This window comes from Opisthocomus hoazin, chromosome 14 (assembly GCF_030867145.1).
Source record: "Opisthocomus hoazin isolate bOpiHoa1 chromosome 14, bOpiHoa1.hap1, whole genome shotgun sequence".
NCBI classification, from domain to species: domain Eukaryota; kingdom Metazoa; phylum Chordata; class Aves; order Opisthocomiformes; family Opisthocomidae; genus Opisthocomus; species Opisthocomus hoazin.
In genome coordinates this window covers 14,821,864-14,839,937 of record NC_134427.1, presented here as the reverse complement: position 1 = coordinate 14,839,937, position 18,074 = coordinate 14,821,864, and the positions used below count along the sequence as shown (strand labels likewise).

The 18,074-nt window shown below is 39.2% G+C and overlaps 1 protein-coding gene across 4 annotated transcripts in view; it reads right to left on the bottom strand.

Moving 5' to 3' along the window:
- Nucleotides 1–18,074, bottom strand: part of AFF2 (ALF transcription elongation factor 2) — a 353,085-nt gene that overhangs the window by 76,679 nt on the left and 258,332 nt on the right. For all 4 annotated transcript variants that reach the window (XR_012765473.1, XR_012765474.1, XM_075435219.1 and 1 more), the window contains exon 9: nucleotides 5,893–5,930. Coding sequence is in view for 2 of the 4 variants with exons in the window: in XM_075435219.1 (XP_075291334.1) it covers nucleotides 5,893–5,930 (38 nt within the window). In the remaining 2 variants the exon portion in view is untranslated. The remainder of the gene's footprint in view (nucleotides 1–5,892; nucleotides 5,931–18,074) is intronic.

The window sequence follows — 18,074 nt, the reverse complement described above, 5'->3', positions numbered from 1 at the left end:
CATCAGGGGCTAAAGAACATTGTCTGTAATTGTCCGTAAGCAGGCTTTTTCCTGGATTTCTGGTGGGGATTTGAGTGCTTTTTCATGCTAGACTTAAAGTATTAAAACATAAATATGAATGGATTTCTTTGAGAAATGAATATGGGCAGGCAGTTTAGGCACTATGTTGTAATGGATTTTTAGAACTAATTGAATTGGTGCTGGCTGATTTAGTAGTTCACCAGAAATAGTCTGAGGAGAAGGCAAGGAAGGTTTAGAAGCAGAAACTAACAGGTGGCAGTGTGGAAATTGCCTGGGAGTTTTATTGAGAACGAGAGTTATAGCAGGTTTGGGCTTTTTGCTCCTTTAAAAGCGGTTTGAGTCCTTTAGTTACAGATACACCAATGCCCCTAGGTACCTGTGGTCCACAGGTGCCTATGTACACGCGTATGTACGCATATATACAAATACATATATTTAATATATGGCCACCCTCCCACACAACTGCCCATGAATGGGGGGCTTTTTCAACCCAGACACGACAGACTTTTTTTCTTCTGTTTTTAAATACAGGATAGGTGATATCCTGCAGTGGAAGAGCTGAGCGTCCGTACCAATGGCACACTGCCCCTTTCGTACCTCGATTGGCTACAAGTGCCCGATTTGACTGGTTAAAAACAAACCAACCCTCAGACTTAGCCCACTGGCCTGCACTTTTGCCAATGGGAGCAAAAGATCTGTTTATGGTTACTGCTATTACAGCATACATTAACTGACCCCCAGAGTCTGACCTGCTTGCCCTCCTGCTTAGCGAGTCAGTAAGAAAATCCTCTGGCTCTGCATGACTTGCTCAGACCTCAGACCTTCCATGCAGAATAAGGTCTATCCAGGGAGGGCAAAACAAGGTGCCACTCCAGCTGGTAAAACAAAGATATTTTTAAAGTGCAGTCAGTAGAAACAGTCACTCCTATTCCATGTACAATCAAGGATGAAAAGGCCACGAAAAATACCACTGCGCTTTGCAAATGAGAGGTCAATTGAAATGTCAAGATATCAAATGTTAATGGATTGTATTTCCAATGATGGTTAGGACAGAAAACCACACCAAGCCAAGTCAGATGCCCTTCTGAGGAGAAGATGAGTTTTATGGCAGGAAAAGACAATAAACACCAGAAGTCTTTCTGGTTAACAAACTTGTGGCTGATGGAAAACAAATATATTTTGAAAACATAAAAAGCAGCATGATTTTAACACAAGCTATAATACCAAAACATGTATCTGGAAGTCATTAAATCTACAGCAAATTTAAACATACGCAGGTGTTTGGGGAAAATGCCATTGCTTTCCACTGAAGATTTTTAAAGGGACTATAAAAGAGTATGAAGGACATTCAAGGAAGGCAATATTTTCTTCCCTGAAGCAAGAAGTCAATTCCAATATTCTCACAGTTCTACAGCAGTTCATGAACTACGTGGACCACTCTTAAAAACATTCACTTTCCATTTTAAAAATCTAATTTCACTCTTACAAAACTGTTGTATTTCATAGTGTTGGATGACATCAGATTTTAGCCAAATCACTCTTTCACCTGACCACATTTTCCCGGAGAATCCATTTGGCCATTTTTGTGAAGGACTGTAATCTGAGGCATTTGTTTAGAGTAACATTATATCCACTCCTTAGTCAGAAAGGCATTGCCATGCAAAGAACTCATCTCTTTAATATGGAAAACAGTGAAAAGAAACTAGTTATCTTCCTAACCACTGTCTCTGCCCTGCTAGTAGACACATAGCCCCATTTTCCCAGTTGCAGAGAGACTTGCCTTGCGTCTATAGTAGCTCACTGCTGGGCTCACACACTTTGAGAGAAAACAGCCTTATTAGTGGCTTTTGAGCAGGAAGACTCTTTGGTCTATACAACACAGATATGTGACAACGGGACTGAAGAACGGTGAGTAATCATTTGCTCTTTTGTGTAAGAATAACTACTTGCATGGATTCCAGTGACTATATGGCGATAAGGTTTAAAACAAACAAAAGACAGTATTTTTTTCACACACTATGGTGCTCAGTGCCACAGGATGTTGTGGCATATAAACATATTTCAAAAGAGATTTTCCATGGAGGATAAGTCCGTTGGTACCTCCTAAACACAGGACGTGCTTTTCTGGAAGTGTAAAAAGCTGTGTGCAGGAAGGTGGTAGGATACACCCCGTGGAGGATGTCTCCATAATCGCTGTTCTTTCCCCACCACCTTCTGCCACTGGCAGAGATGAAGCACTGTTTGGTTGACTTTCAGCCTATGTTAATGGACAGGCTGCCAAGCCAAGTGTATTTGTACTTGAGAGTGAGGCCTCACCCTGACTGTGCCTGGATCTGAGGGGACCCTGCAGCTCAGCCCACTGATAAAAGGCAAGTGATGTTGTCCAAGTCAACGTGAACCTGATTCCTCTAGGCTCTATGCTGATGTGCGCTCCCATTGCTTACCCAAAACTGCAAAAAAATCTGGGAAGAGTGATGATCAGTTGGGTTTCAGAACAAAGCTGTTATTGAATTTTAACAATATTGCTGTTCTCCCCCTCTTCCGTCAAATCATAGGGTATGTAGAAGATTATTTCCTCTGGATGTGTCCTAGTTCAAATCATTTCTCATGTAACAGCTCTTTAGAAACTGTAAACCCTCCACAGAGTAAACTTGTTTAAGTGATATTACCTCTTTCAGACTCAGGGATAGGAACAGCATGATAAGGACCAGCAAGTAAGTAACAATATCTACAACTTCGCATTCAGGAAATCTATTTTCTGCTACAGAATATTTCTCAATGTAAATATGGATAAAACCAATGGGAGAAAGCAAGTGCTCCTTATATGACCAGGGCAGGAGACGATAAATAAGCTTAATGTAATGGATTCTGCAGTTATGGGAGCCACCTTGGTGGCACATACAGACAGAAAACGGTCTTATTTTTTTGGAAAAGTAACTAAACTATTTCCACCAAAAAAAAAAAAAAAAAAAATAGTTCTGCAGCCACAGAGACTTCTTAGCTATGTTCCATGTGCTCATTTCCAGTAACATCACACCAGATGATGCTACCAAGACATAACGATGAGTTCCTATGGACATATTTTATCTTGCAGTGCTATAAGCAACACGGAATTGAGACCAAACCTTCTGAAGGAGCCAAATCCTGTCTGCATCTACCTTGGTCATCAGGATGTTCCCACCAGTTACTCTAAGCATCTATAGACACTTGGACATTAAGAAATCATCTGCTTGGCTGCCTTACTGAGCTGTAGTAAGGAAACTTCCTTGTTTTTTTCCCTCCAGAAATGTTAAGTGCTGGAGGGATTCAAAAGAACAAAAAAGAACAGTAAACTTCCTCCCGAACATTATACCAACAACATTAATAAACTGAGCAATGAAAAGTAAACAGAACATTTCTACGGAAATCTTCATCATGCTCTAAATGAGTACGTTAAAAGTGGCACTGTCAGGCCCTGTCCAAGGACTCTATATAAACTGTAGCCCCTAAAAGGGAGTGATTTCTGATTCCAGTTTTGGGACACAAGAACTACGGCAGCGCAACCTAAAACCAAGGAAATTTTTTATGATAATGACAACTGTGAAAATTTTATATATATATTTTGATATGTAAAAAAAAAATGTAACAGATGTCAAATGCAGTTAGATTCAACTCAACTTATTAGTGCATGGCTTTTAGCCAAAAGCAATTCACATTTGCAGAAGTGTACTATCACATATGTCTTAATAACAGAAATGTGTTTTTAAAAATGTATGTGATAAGTCACATATGGTAGAAGGAATCTGTACAGCTTTCAGCCCTTATGACAATGGAAGCTACTAACTTTATTTTGCATAGCTGAAGAACATTAAAATTCAAGTGAAATTCTCTTTGACATTTGAGAGCTACGAAAGCAACAACTAAAAGCTAGACAAGCCTGAGCTGTACTAACTGTGCTTGTGACGCTTATATAAATGCAGTCCATATCTACTACTGCTATCTTTAAGACACTGTTCTTATTTTGCACTGAGAGGTAATATTTTAATATACAATCATAATTGTATACAGGTACCTAAAATAGTTACATGTCACTGAAAAATCCTAGGCAGATTTTTCAGCTGTTTTGTTATGCAGGAAGTAATTAATATGTATAATGGATTCCCTGGGGCACTAATTGAAGTTGCCACCATGAACACAGTCAAAGAGAAGTTAAACAACCAGTTGGGGGAAACATGACAGCGTGAAATCTGCACATGTAGGTGGAAAGAGCGAGACTGTCCATCTGGCCTTCTTCCATTCCAAAATGTTACGTTTACTCTAGTTCCATAAAGGAATTATTTAACCTAAATCATCCTTTTCCCCCTGACTCCCAAATCTTTCTGGTGGATTAATCCGGCATCAGTGTCACATACACGTTGCTTAATGACTGCAAGGCTCAATATCTGTTATATGTGGGAAAACTTCATTCAATTGAGCCATTCCTGAGAATTTGACTCAAAATATCACAAAAAAAAAAGTGAATGAATGATAAACGATTATTCTGGAGTTGTTCCCCAGGACTCTGATCACCTTGCAACTCCTGGATCCTCTAGAATGTGAGGTGAAAATACGGCTCATTTCAGACTCTCTATTAAATAACCAGCAGCTAACAATGACTTTAATTCAGCTTGCACTGAATCTGAACTAGCCCTATAGGCAAGAAAGGTCCCTTGTCTTATTAGAAGTTTCATGTGCTATCAGGTCCCTGCTGGATTCCATTTCTAATTTTTACCAGGTTGAATGAAACATAAAGAGAGAGTGATTTATGACTATCTTGCATCTTGCCTAATCACTCCAAAGAGTATTCATACACATTTTGCGTTCACTTTATAAGGTGTAAATGACTATACAAGATGGAAGCCAAGTGAGAAGTAGGACTGTATTCTTTTGTTATGTGTGCTAAACCACAATGATTTGTGAGCCCTGTCAGTGCATGCTCTTACAAATACAAAACCACTCCACCTCAAACGCCAGCATGATCAGCAAACTACTATAAAAAATAGAACATTTCCTCTGTCTGCAACAGGAATATACAGCTACTGGGACTTAGTTAAACTGGAATGATCACCTACTGAAGCTAAAAATATGTGTTTTATTGGTACATAAGAGCACATTAAGACTGGAGTATTCATTATTTAAACAGAATCACTGATTGCTGGTAGCTTTAACTGAAAATGCCGTTTCTCAAAGAACCTGGACATCTACATAGCAACTTTCTTAATTCAATGATATATGGTTAAGTGTTGTCGCTAGTGCCCTAAGATTTAAGAACTTGTCATAAAACGCCCTGGAAATTGCTCCCTGGTAGCTTGCTCATCCTTCACAGAGCCCTGCTGTAAAGAGCAAAAACATACATGTGTGTATGATGTGTGAGAGACGCACACACGGAGTGAGAAAGAGCTCTTAATCAACAGGATGGCAAAGCCTTGATACATAGGTGCAAAATATTCCCATGTGTCTAGAAATCATTTGGCACGTTCCTAGTTATTTCCCCCCTGTCAGACCTTCTCAAGGATTGCAATTAAAAATCGTAATCTTTTTAGCATGTACAAACCTCCCCAAGGCTAGGAGCACTACATATTGAGTATGATTGTGATATTATTTGGCAGCTATTCAGAGACAACACATTAATTTATGGGAACTGGATGAAACTTGGGGAGTGCAATCATTAGGGACACATGAGAAATCGAAAGCCTTCCTCAATGATACTGACATTTTTATAGCTTTGATTAGGGGCAACGTGAATTCTACTATCTCTTTCACCACCCTTCTTAATTGTCCTAGTCCTTTTAGTGATTGTATACAACAACTTTCTTAAACTTGCATTTTCAAACGGATATAAAAATAACTTACTTTACAGGAATGTTTCTCAATTTTGTCTTTTCAGCAGCCTGTAAACAGAAGAGGGGTGGGGGAAACAAATAATTAAGCAACACACCAAAGCACAATCAAGCCGCAAGCAAACATCAACCCGCGGATGCTCTTCAGAAGCGCACGCCCAGGCAGACAGCCACAACCAGGGCAGAGGGCTGCAGGAGCCGGACCCTTTCAGAAAGATAGGTTTTAAATGCTCCTGCCCCAGTTGGTGATATCAGTGTGGTTTATTTATAATGGCCACGTGTGTTTAGAAACCGCTCATTCAGGGCGATTCCTTCATTCTCCACTCTGAGGTCTGGCCCCTTTGCCACCAGCTATCTGTCCGTATCTGGAACAAGAACAACAACAGGAAAAAATAAAGGGAAGAATGGACTCCGTTTCCAAAACAGTTTTTATTCGCCAACAACAGAAAAGGGCAAGGGATGACCAAATGTTCAGATCAATTTCCTCCTGTGAAACCTTTGAGAAAACACACTCCAAATCATCTAAATGAGTAAATCTTTGGGCCTCTCGGCCTGCACCACCTCAGACATGGAGCCTGGTTCCAGTTTATTGCTGAACCCATTGATCTGTGTACAGTCCATTTATCATTCATGAAAAGAGCCAGTGATCTTCACAGTATATTAGAAGAAACAACTCAGATCATCTGTCAACGGCCCTCTTATTTCTGTTTCCCTCTCCACGGGGATTTCATCTCCTTCGATTCTTCTTGAATTAAAATGTTGCTAAGCAACACAGCTGGGGGCACCGATGGCAGAGCCGCGCCAGTCTATCACACTGGTTAAACTGCTCAAGATTTTAGTGGAGATTTTTTTTTTAATGTTTCTGTGGTGTAATTATGTAATCTGAACCAACCTTGCATGCCCTCTCTGATTTTTTCCAGAATAGGTAAATAACATTTTAACGTTAAGAGGGCTGAAATATCACCTTCACATAAACAAGTGTTGTTGTATCATTTCAGAGAATTCCTCACAGCATTTGCAGAAACAGGCTGTAATAGATTTAAATGTGGAAAGCGGTCAGATGGTTAGTGAGATTACAAGCACGGATAGTGATGAAAGGCAGAATTAAGACAACTGATCCATAAACCTATTATAGTAAGGAAAGTTTTAGTGCTTAATTACCTTCAGAGACATTTTTCTAAAGCCTACCAAAACTAAAGGGAAGTGTTTTGGTGAGAAACTTTAATCTTTGCTATGCTTAGGGATGGGAATAAAATGGCTCCGACATAGCAACTGCTAGTATCAGTGGCTCTGAAAAATGCTCACATAAGCTCTTCAGGAATTAAACCCTTTATGAAACCTGACTAACTTTTGAAACCTCTGGGACCTGCACAACTGGGTTCCAAATTTTGCCACAATGAGATTTCCTTTGGGCTCTACAATGGGGCTAGTTTTTCAAAATACCTACTGTTTTGGCACATTTGCCTCCAATCATAGCAAAGATAAATTCTGTATTTCAATCCATGGAAATCCCTAATAATCAGTTTAAAATTCGAGAGAAAGAATCAGAGCTTGTGAGAGCTGAGATAGTGCAACAGCAATCCTCTGGGCTGGCTTCCAGAGTGCAGAGAAAAATGTGACTGTTTCGTTTGGATTATATTTTCCATCTGAAGAATAAATCAATGAATGCATGACAGGAAACAATTATATTAATCATACAGTAGGGTTGCTAAATAAAACACTTCAAACTCAGGAAGCTAAAGTTAAGATTGCACAAGTAAGTGTTACAGACCCAAACCAAATGATGTCCTCTCAAACAAGCCTATGATGAAATGGGGTCTCTGCCTCATTAGTGAGACAATGTGACTTGTGCCACTTTCCAGCGATGCTCTCCCAAATCTCCTTTTTTCAGCTGCCACATGCAAATGCAGAGTCAGAAGCATATTATTAAGAAATCTTTCTTAGTCATAAACTACATGTAACAACACATGAATGCTTCATTTAAAATGGATTAAAATGCCATCAAAAATGGCATTTCAGTTTCCCAAGCCTCCCACTAAATGCCAAGTTTCAGTCCCATCCTTCAGGGAACTAAAATTATTTTTAAAGCTCATAAACAGCCTTCCACAATGGCAGAAGATTTTTGACTGTACAGTGATATTTTGCTTGACCCTTCTATATACCAAATAGCTGGACTGTAACAATTCTAAGTTCAAGTATGTGAAGCTTGCATCTACATCAGTTTTTTTTCCCCTGAATTATTAAAAAATCAGTACACAAAAACTGCTATCAAAATACAGATAAAGAAAACAGGAGAGCGTCTAGGATCACAAGCAAATAATAATAATGCAGTCGCTTCTAATATAAAGTAAAGCAGAAGATGTTCTGGAGAGCATGTGTGTGATGGTATGAGCTAAACTGTTTACATGAAAGATTAAAGAAGATGAAGATATTTCAGGGAGTGAGAACTGGCAATGTCAAAGTCATAGAATATTAAAGAGCAGAGTCTAAACTGGATGTTTGATTTTTGACTACTTAGCTATGCTGATGGGAACTGTTTACCCTGAAAGAAATGTGGTAGCTTTAGGAACAAAGAATTATAGACATATTTTATTTTTTTTGGACCATAAACATCCTAGTGCATATCTTTCCTTAGACTTGTACATGGAGAATTTCCACATTTTTTCCCCTTTGTTACTGGGAGACGGCACTTTCCTAACTCCTAAGAAAAGGCACATGCTGGAGGGTGTCCTTCACACACATGCACACTCATACACAGTTTTAAACAAATATTGTAAATGCTCAGGTTAATCTACACGCCAGCCTAGTTTAATGTTGGATGATCAAGCAACCGGTCATTTCCTACTACAAATGATTCAGTTTGCCTATGAGTGGGACTACGGTGATGTCAAACACAACACAAAATACATGTCATGGATTCTGTCTGAGAAAGAAACGTAAGATCTGGCCTTCTGCTTTTATTTGTCTTGTAGGTGTTGCTGATTCATTCTTCAAAGCATATTTGTTGCGATATTATGAGCACGCCCAGTGGCAGAAGATAAAGGAAGGCAAAATCAAAGTGACATTGAGTAACTCTACACATTAAGCTTTGATGCAGAAACGTATTGTTTGAAAATATTTAGTGTGCAGCAGGTCTGTCAATTAGAGCTAATTATTTTTCTCTGATCAGGAAGAATGCAATCTTGTTTTAGGCAGGTTTCTTTGAAATGTACGTCTTTTGTATAACTTCATTATAGGAAAATACTTCTTCCAAATTACTTTTTTTCCTGGGCTGCTTAGCTATTGACTCAAATTGTCTGTGTTGAGTAGTACTCTCTGCTTTGATAATTAACTTTTGATCATTACTGAATTCAGCAGCTCTAGTCAAACGTGTTCATAGCCATCCTCCTCAACTATTTCAGTGTTCATCGCCTTTAATCTTTGAACAAAATGATCTCATTGAGCCTCGCTACTCAGTTAATAATTCCTGTTTCTCATCTTCATGACTGAGTTTGATTTAGACTTGATGCGATCTTTTGATTATTAATTTAAGATCTTTCAAAGACAAACATGTTTTAAGAGTTATGTTTTTATCTTATACTCCTAGGCCATTACAAATAAGAAACTGGTTTTAACTTCACAATGATCCTAAACTTCATGTACTAAAAGTACTATCTAGAAACAGAGCAGGTAGGAGGTCCCTAAACCATGATACATGTGCCCTGAGTGGGAGACGATGCTCCAAAAGATTGGAATGAAATTGGACTGGTATAATGTAATATTCAATGGGCGTTAGGAGAATTACATCATGGGACCTTTGCTAATTTTGAGCTTGAAAACATGCATTAAAATAATTTAGGATGATTAGAAAATGGAAGCCAGCGTGTAATTTCCTTCTGATTTTTTTTTACAGTTATGGCCTTTCCATAATTGTGCCTCTGCTCTCTAAGACCTTATTTCAACAGCTGATACAGTGTTGAGTAAGAAGGAAGAAGATTAAGAATACACGGAACACCGTAAGACACAGAGGATCGTCCATCAGAGAGTATTTGCCTCAGGACATTTTCCCACAACTTCTATACTGTGAATGACTCCTACCTCTCATATTGCATTACACCTGAGTTTGGTGCTAGTTGTTATGGAATTAGTTCAAGAACCACCTGCATGGTGCTTTACCTGATCTGCAGTGTCGATATACTCGTAAACTTATTTTGTTAGCAGGTATTTAACTAGTACACAAAAGATTAAAGATGCGAATAAGCACAAACCGCTTCTTGCTTGTGCACAAGGACCCCAAAATGTGAAAAATGATGCTTTTATTCATCACTATCAATTACCAGACTGGCTTTTGGATAGAAAGAACCTGAAAAAGTACTCCAGTCAATACAACTTTCCTACATCACAAAGACCTGAGGAGAATGAACTGACAAGAGGCTGGGTCAAAATTATTAAAGCAAAATAACAGGCATCTGTAGAAGGCAAATTAGATATTTGGTCAAGTCTATCTGACTAGACTTTGGTCAAGACTATCTGTTTGCTGTACAAAGAAAATATGTATTTTGCATTCCATAACTGAAAATCCAGGACTTCCAGGGAAAAGTATTTGATACTGAGCAAGTGAGATTCAACAAAAAGTATTTTTTAAGAATGCCTTCTCACCCTCTGGATTCAGAAGCACTGATCAGTCACCTAAGGTGGAAATTGCTGAGCCTCAAAGAGTCTTGTAGGATTAGACAGATGGCACTTCATGCCATCGAACATGTTGGCAGAAGGAGGAAGGCCTTCATGCTTTAACTTTTTACATGAGCTGATGCAAATCTGACTTAGGTTAATCCCCTGGGTTCTAACCAGCTCTGTGTGCTTGGGTGAAGAGCTAAGCAACTCCACGTAAGTAAGTTTACAACCCACCATGCTGTTCTGCTGCCCTGTAGGTATAGAAGAGACTCCTTGGAGACTCAATTCAACAATCCAATAAAAACAAACTTTCCACATTAGTTGGAAAGTTATATATATAGATTTTTATATATATCTCTCTCTTCATAGATTATGATTTGTCTTTGAAGTTATACCATGCTCTTGTTTATACAGAATGCCTTACCTATGATCCTAAGTAACAAACCAAAAACTTATCGACTGCACTGTATTGTGCTCTGATTCTGTACAGTTGGTGCTAACTGCGGCTTCCTGTGGAGGAGGAGAACGTAGCGTGCAGCAAACAAACCATCCAGAATTGTGCTGGGAATCAGAAAGCCCAAACCTGAGGGCTGAAGAATTAGCATGTGATGATACATGCATGAATATATTTTTCTTTCTTTACTTCATTGGTTACACTCTCCTCTACCTGTCCCCTAATGTCAACAGAGGAGACTGTATTTCGTTCTTGCTAATTGCCTTTGACGTGAAGTTGACAACCTTGTATTTGAGATTCTGTGTGTGATGTTCCGGGTCAGTCTCACCTCGAGGACAAAAAGCCCAATGTTACTGTATTTAGGACCAAAAACAATGGAGAAGATACTCTCCTCATCATGTCATATTTTTTAAAAATTAGTATTCTTCCTTCAGAAGCCAAACATGTGGGATGGATCAGCTAAGATCCATTTTTTGAAATATCAAGTCACCAAGCATGTGGTATCTACAAATCAAAACGGTTAATTGAACTCTCGCTGTGCACGAACCACAGAGAGCTTCTCATTGTTGCTTTGAGCAATGCAGTAACCTTCATGGCTACACAGCGAGATGAGCTCAAGAATACCTGAAATACTGGAAATTTAATTTCATTTGATGCAGTAGAGGCTGGGCAAAGCGAAAAACAGAGTTTAAGTGACCAAATCTAAAACAGTTTCTCTGTGGTTTAGGCGTCACCTTCATCCTTGATGCAAGTGAACTGCTTTTAATTGAGCAACAACACATAAATTTGGGCTTCTGTCAGCATTTTTTCCCAAATCTCAATGTTCCATCAGGCTATTGGTGGAAATCAAACTAAGGAAGTGTGCAATGAAAAATGTGGCCACTTCCCATTCTTCAAAGACTATTCCATATTTTTTTAAGAAACTGAGAAGAGCTACGCATCCTGAGTGTGTACTACACTCTGAGGAGTGCTTGGTGCTTGTGTAGACATACCTGAGCTGGTTTTAAATAAGCTAGTGTGGGTACTATGAACATTGTTGCTTTTGTGGCACAAGCTTAAGTTTACTCAGTGTCTTCGGTGAACGTTACAATACACACTGTTCTGGCTATCTCTCATTGAACGGACTTATGTCAAAGATAACTCACGTAAGATGCACACTTGTTTTAGGCACAGCCTGGACTTTGGTACCAACATATCTTGACAGAAGAGGCTTGAAACAGTGTTTTCCTTCCCCAGTAATTTTGATAAACATTGGATTCTTTCAAAAATGCTTTCGATGAGAAGTTGCTAATTGTACTAATTTTGACTCCTCCATCCAACAAAAGAGAAATTGTAGCATGACATCACAAATGCTACTGATTCAACTTTTGTAGTCCTACAAAACATTTTCAAGTTGCTTTACAAATGCTAATCAATGTCTCCCAAGGTCTAGTAGATTCAAATGCTCTGACCATGCCAATTGAGTTGGTCTTTGCAGAGTTCTGTGGCAGAGAACAGAATCCTAGCTAGAGCTAGCCCCGATTTTTCGTAAGAATTGTTTTATCTGAAAAACAAATAAGCAGCCCTGGTGACAGAAAAAGTTGGGAAATTTGTACTGAATGGTCCATATTTAAGAAAAAAATTCTAAACTGAAATTCTGGTTTGAACTATCATTGCCTAGCAAATGATTTGTTACAAATTCACTGCAAATGACCTAGGCTTAGCGGACGATAATTCTATTGTGAAAATATAAAATATCTAGTTAGGAATAAAATTCAGTATTTGTCGTTCTCTTATTTCCTGACAGTTTTTCTAAAATGTGTGTTTGGTTCAACCCTGCACATGGCTAATAAATTTACAAAATCCATTATTTTTTGGGTTTACTCCATAGCTGCATTTCAACACGTTAATCACACGATTAAAAATCTTGAGGAGGCAAAAGAAAGAGAGAAAAGGTCAAAAAACATTTACAAGAGAAACAAGAATTCTTCTCTAAAGTTCCCTCAAGAAATACGCACCAAAAGGCTGGATTGAAAGAATTGCCCGCACCCTCACTGTGCAGCTGCAGACAGTCTCCATAACCTGTGTGTTCCTCAGTCTCACAGTTCTTACAGAAGGAGAGTAATTCTTTGTATCTCCATCACTGAAAATTACCTGAACAGGGCTGATATTTTGAGGTCTAACAATGAGGTGTACCTTTAGCGTGCAATGTCTGACTGTTACTTCCGCAGTGTTTGCACAAGTTATAACTTGCCACGTCAAAATGGAAATGAGGATAGGCAGACATCTCGGAAACAGCCCCTTGAACCCCTGCTCATTTGCAGTTTATGCCCTTGGACCTTCCTTTGTGGAAAAGGCCTTTACCTCAGTTCTTCCGGAATCTCCATCCTTAGTCTCTTCCCTACTCCAAAGCAATGAATGGTTCCCTAGACTTGAGAAGCAAAAGGGCAGAGTCAAAGAGCACCAGCAGTTGCAGAACTGGAAGATGTGAACTGATGTTGGTATTGTTCATGCCACTCATTTATTTCTTGTGCAGGACTAAAGGCTTTAAGGATTTTAATTTAGACTGAACATTACATCTATACTGAATGTTAAATCAATTACAAACGGGTGGCAGAGGTAAACACACATGAAATAACTGTTTCCTGACCTTGGTCTGGTTTAGTACATTGCTCAGATGACTTAGCCAATTACTAAATTGCACAGCGCTCCAAAAATTACACTTAATAGCATTGCCATGAAATCTGTGATTTTGTAAAGCAGGCACGCTCTCTGTGAGAGCACCCTGCCCAAATCAATTGCCCTGTCACACTGTGGTCCTGACCTGTCCCCACGAGTGGGCAGAAGGTCTGTTCTGGGCAGATTCATCCTGCCGGCACAGAATGCAGCACCTCTAACCCCAGCAAACCTTGCAGTGGCAGATGCATTCATTGTAAGAAAAATTAAGGTGTTTAGTTCTCATTACTGTTCTCCTTCTGGAATACCTCCAGGGGAGATCAACTTTCACTTCTTCTCCCCTTGTTCTGGCTGACAGAAGCTAATTACTGGATTTATCGTGCCCTTTTCATCACCTACTTTACACTTGTTCTGGCCACCTACAAGTCCCTTCACTTAGAATTTTGCAACCCTCCCAGTCTCAAAGCCAGCACCAGCACTATCCTCTACTGGTGTGAAAAACTCCCAAGAATAAATTTTGAAGTCCACGGGTGTTTTCTTGGGCTTTTACAAAAGAGAGACACTGCAGATGGCCAGACTAAGAAAGCCAGACGCTTTCTTTACCAAAATGCTTCACAAGGCACGCATGATAAAAATCACACTCTCCTTTCGAGGAGAAAAGGGAGATAAATGTTTCCTATGTGGTCGGATTAGTGAGTGTTGAGCACTGAGATGGCCCGCAGATATCGCAGACTTCAGATTTATTTTTATAGGACAGTACGGTCAACTCTGCCTTTTCTCTCAACAACAATAATGTGGGTGTCAATCGGTTATCTCACCTGCTGCTGCCTCTGCTTGCTGCCAAAACAATACAGAGCCTTTGCATAAGTGACATACATAGCAAGAGTCCCTGGGGAAACATATTTTTTCTCCTTGTCTATAATGAAGACTCCTTTACAAAAAAAAAAATGTGTGCACAAGCATGCACTCACAGTACTCATGACCCGTCCTGTGGACTGAAAGCCGCATCTCCCTCCCACCACAAAAAGGCTGGTAGATCTCTGGCATCTGGTCCTTACGGCTGTAGTGAGGAACAATTGGCCTTTCCACCTCTACTTAATCAGCGATGGAGGCATCAGGTATTCTTAAAGCTTCTCCTCCAGGTGAATGATGTCTTATGGTATGGCTGTGTTTTCTTTTCCTATATTATTTTCTCTACTGCGACAGAGGGTTTTTGAGACACTGAGCCGCCAGTGGATACGAGGCAAGCCATGGGAAAGGCAAGTCAGGGGAAGGGACAGGGCTCCTCCAGCGCCTGTGCTGGACCCGGCAGCGGCTGCCCCGGAGCCCAGCTAAGAGCAGGGCTGCAACCCTCTGGGGCAAATTTCTTGTTGATCTGCAGTACTGTGCACTCTACAGCAACCATTTGTCCTGAGGGTTGTCTTAATCCCCTTCCTTCCTGATGGGTGACCTCCACAATAACACGAAGTGCAGGAATAATTACACACAATTCTGTGAATCCGGACAAGTTACAAGCTTTTGATAACACTGTATTTTAGTGGTGTGCTATGTTTTTCACTCATAACTGCAGCAAGCTCAGCCCAGATCGCCAAGTGGTTACTGAAAGCTTCTGCTGATAATAAACAAATATATGATATGAACCTACACCATTACCATGTGAATTATGACCTTAGATATGTCAGCCATCAAATCTCTTATTACCAAAGATTTGTCTAAAGGAAGCTGGAGTATTCATTTTACACAGCTGATGACATATGGTTGTTTCAACTAGTATTGTGCAGAACAAAATAATTTGAATATCAATTAAAATGGACTGACTTAGCAAGAAGAGACGTAACTTCACAGAAGGATTTGTCATGCTTATAGACTGACAAGGTTGCAGAATGACTGTACTATCCTAATAGCTTCTGTTTTCATTAATGGCTTAATGAAAACATTTCCTTACAATTACAAAACATGACTGTAGATCTTAAACACTGGAATGTGAGTTCTTTATCAAAACACACGCTGCTGCGGCTACAACTGATGCTGCATCACTCTGGGATTTCAATGGAACCCAATGAGAGATAAACTGTTTACATTAGAAGACTCTATCAAAGCTATTTTGCACCTAGTTTCATCCTAATCCATCTGATTTTTCTATAGCTTTGACAAGATGACCTCTCTCACTGTGTGTGCAGTATTGATGTCATTACTGAAGAGCTGTTCTTCAGCCTTTCTGCTGATAACAAAGTAAATGGAAATATAGAGAAACCTTAGGGAGGTAAACAGCTTGTTCAGGATCCAGCTAAAAAACATGAAAAATTACAACAGGAAAGGATATCTATTGTTACAACAAAAGGGCTCACTGTTCCACTTTAAAAAGGTGTTTACATGATACAATGGAGGCATATCGTGTTCTGGAATTTCACAAACTTTTAAAAAAATTAACTTGAGTAAAGGCTTTGAAAGCTCAGTACGCATTGTAAGAATTCAATGCTCAGCCTATGACTGATCACCTTTTTAGACTCAGCTACAAAGTCAAACATTTTGTATGTAATTACCTAATAGTAACCTAGCGGAAAAGAATTATGTTTGTGTAAAATACAAACCATAGAGCAGAGCCATGGATTATATGCACGTCTTGTGTTTGTATGGTTATCAGAGAAGTGGTAATAAAGTGGCAATCATTAAGGGAAGCATGAAAAAAAAAATCAAATAGAAAAGAAAAACATCTTATTGATTTGTTCTGCCAAAACCACTATATACATAAAATACTGAAAATGGAGCAGGTCTGTAACTACTATCAAAGTTTCTTTGGTTCAAAAACACACAGAAGACTAGCAATGTGCTTTAAATTAAGTACACATTTCAAAGGTTAACAGGACTATTCCTTAGGCAGAACAACAAAGAGGAGCCGGTTAAAGAAAATTGGGTACACTACAGCTACTTAAAATACTGTATCCAGGCAAAACTCATTTGGATGCCTTTGAGCTCAAAGCTAATTTGAATTATACAGAGGTGCTTTAAAGAACAAAAAATACTAACCTGTGTTTTATCTCAGCTCTTTTAGCTGAACTGAGCTACTAATTAAAAATCTTCACTACTCTTCCTAATTTCTGATGTACTTTTTTAACAGAGTAATAAAGCCATCTAAAAGCTCTGTCCTTCCTCACAGAAGAGTGTTAACATTAGCATCTCTGAAATGTCCTGTCATCTAATGGTTTTACTAATAACCTGTCACCTACCTTGACCGTATCTCTCGTAAGTCAATCTAAAAATATTGCGCAGTAGGACATCTGAATGCAATACTGATGCATATGCCAACGTTGCTCTCAGTGACAATACTACAGGAGTTTACAATCCAGGCAATGCTTAAATGTAACAATATCTCTCAAATAATACATTAAACAGATGTGTACCTGGTATTATAAATACGTGACATAAAAATCCATTGGGTTGGTCAGTGTGCATATTAAAAACCATTCAACTAGGTCAAATTGTGGATAACTTAAAACTTTAAAGACAGCAATTTTAATAAAACTGTCAATACAATTTTCTTTGTAAAAACATTTGAGACTGATTATGCTGCTTATATTGAAAGAGAAACACGAGGTCTATATCTTTAGATCTTTTATTGAACTGTGAGCACAGCATCAATAACTGCTTCTCAGCTCTAAATGAAAATTGATTCCAGATCTAACCCGTGGTTTTCTGTGTGCCTTTAATCCCAAATCACCCGCAATGAGACATAAGAATCAGCATTTTGTCTATGGGACAAAGCATGTGTCCCATGGCCAGCTACAAAGTGTCTACACTGAAGATACTGTAGGGTGTGTTTATATGTATTAGATGTAGGTGATAACTGCGGTCTCTCCAAGGCCCAAAAAGTGATGACAGGAGTTTGCAGCTGGAGTGGAATGACTTGTAACTTGCCTCATGCTCTATTGCAAAGATCAATATGGTCCAAAGCTTTACAGATCTGAAGTCTGAAGGGACCTGCAATGAACATCTCATTGGATGTCCTCCACATCACAGCCCAAAGAAATTCACATGACAACTTCTACATCAAGCCCACAACTGCCAGAAGTCTAAAAGGAGAGGGAAACCATGAGGCTTCCATGCAATCTGCAGCAGTTTGGCATTAGTAGTTTTGATTTCCAGGCAGCTCTCACTTGCTGAAGACTCTTAAGTCCTCTGTGGTGAAATTAAAGTGTACAGCCTCCTTTCAGGAATCATTTTCTTGGAGATGTGTGGCTAGGCCATCATCATGAGTGCCTTAACTCTTTTTGGCCAAACCAAAAAAGACCTAACATCCTCTTAATTAAGGAAGGTTCTTCAGATCGTGTTTATAACTCTTAAGAACAACTTCACGCTACTCAAAATCCTGTTTGAGAAGTTAATGCTATAAGTGGGCAGCATGTTCACTAACAGCCTTGCTAATACTATCTATA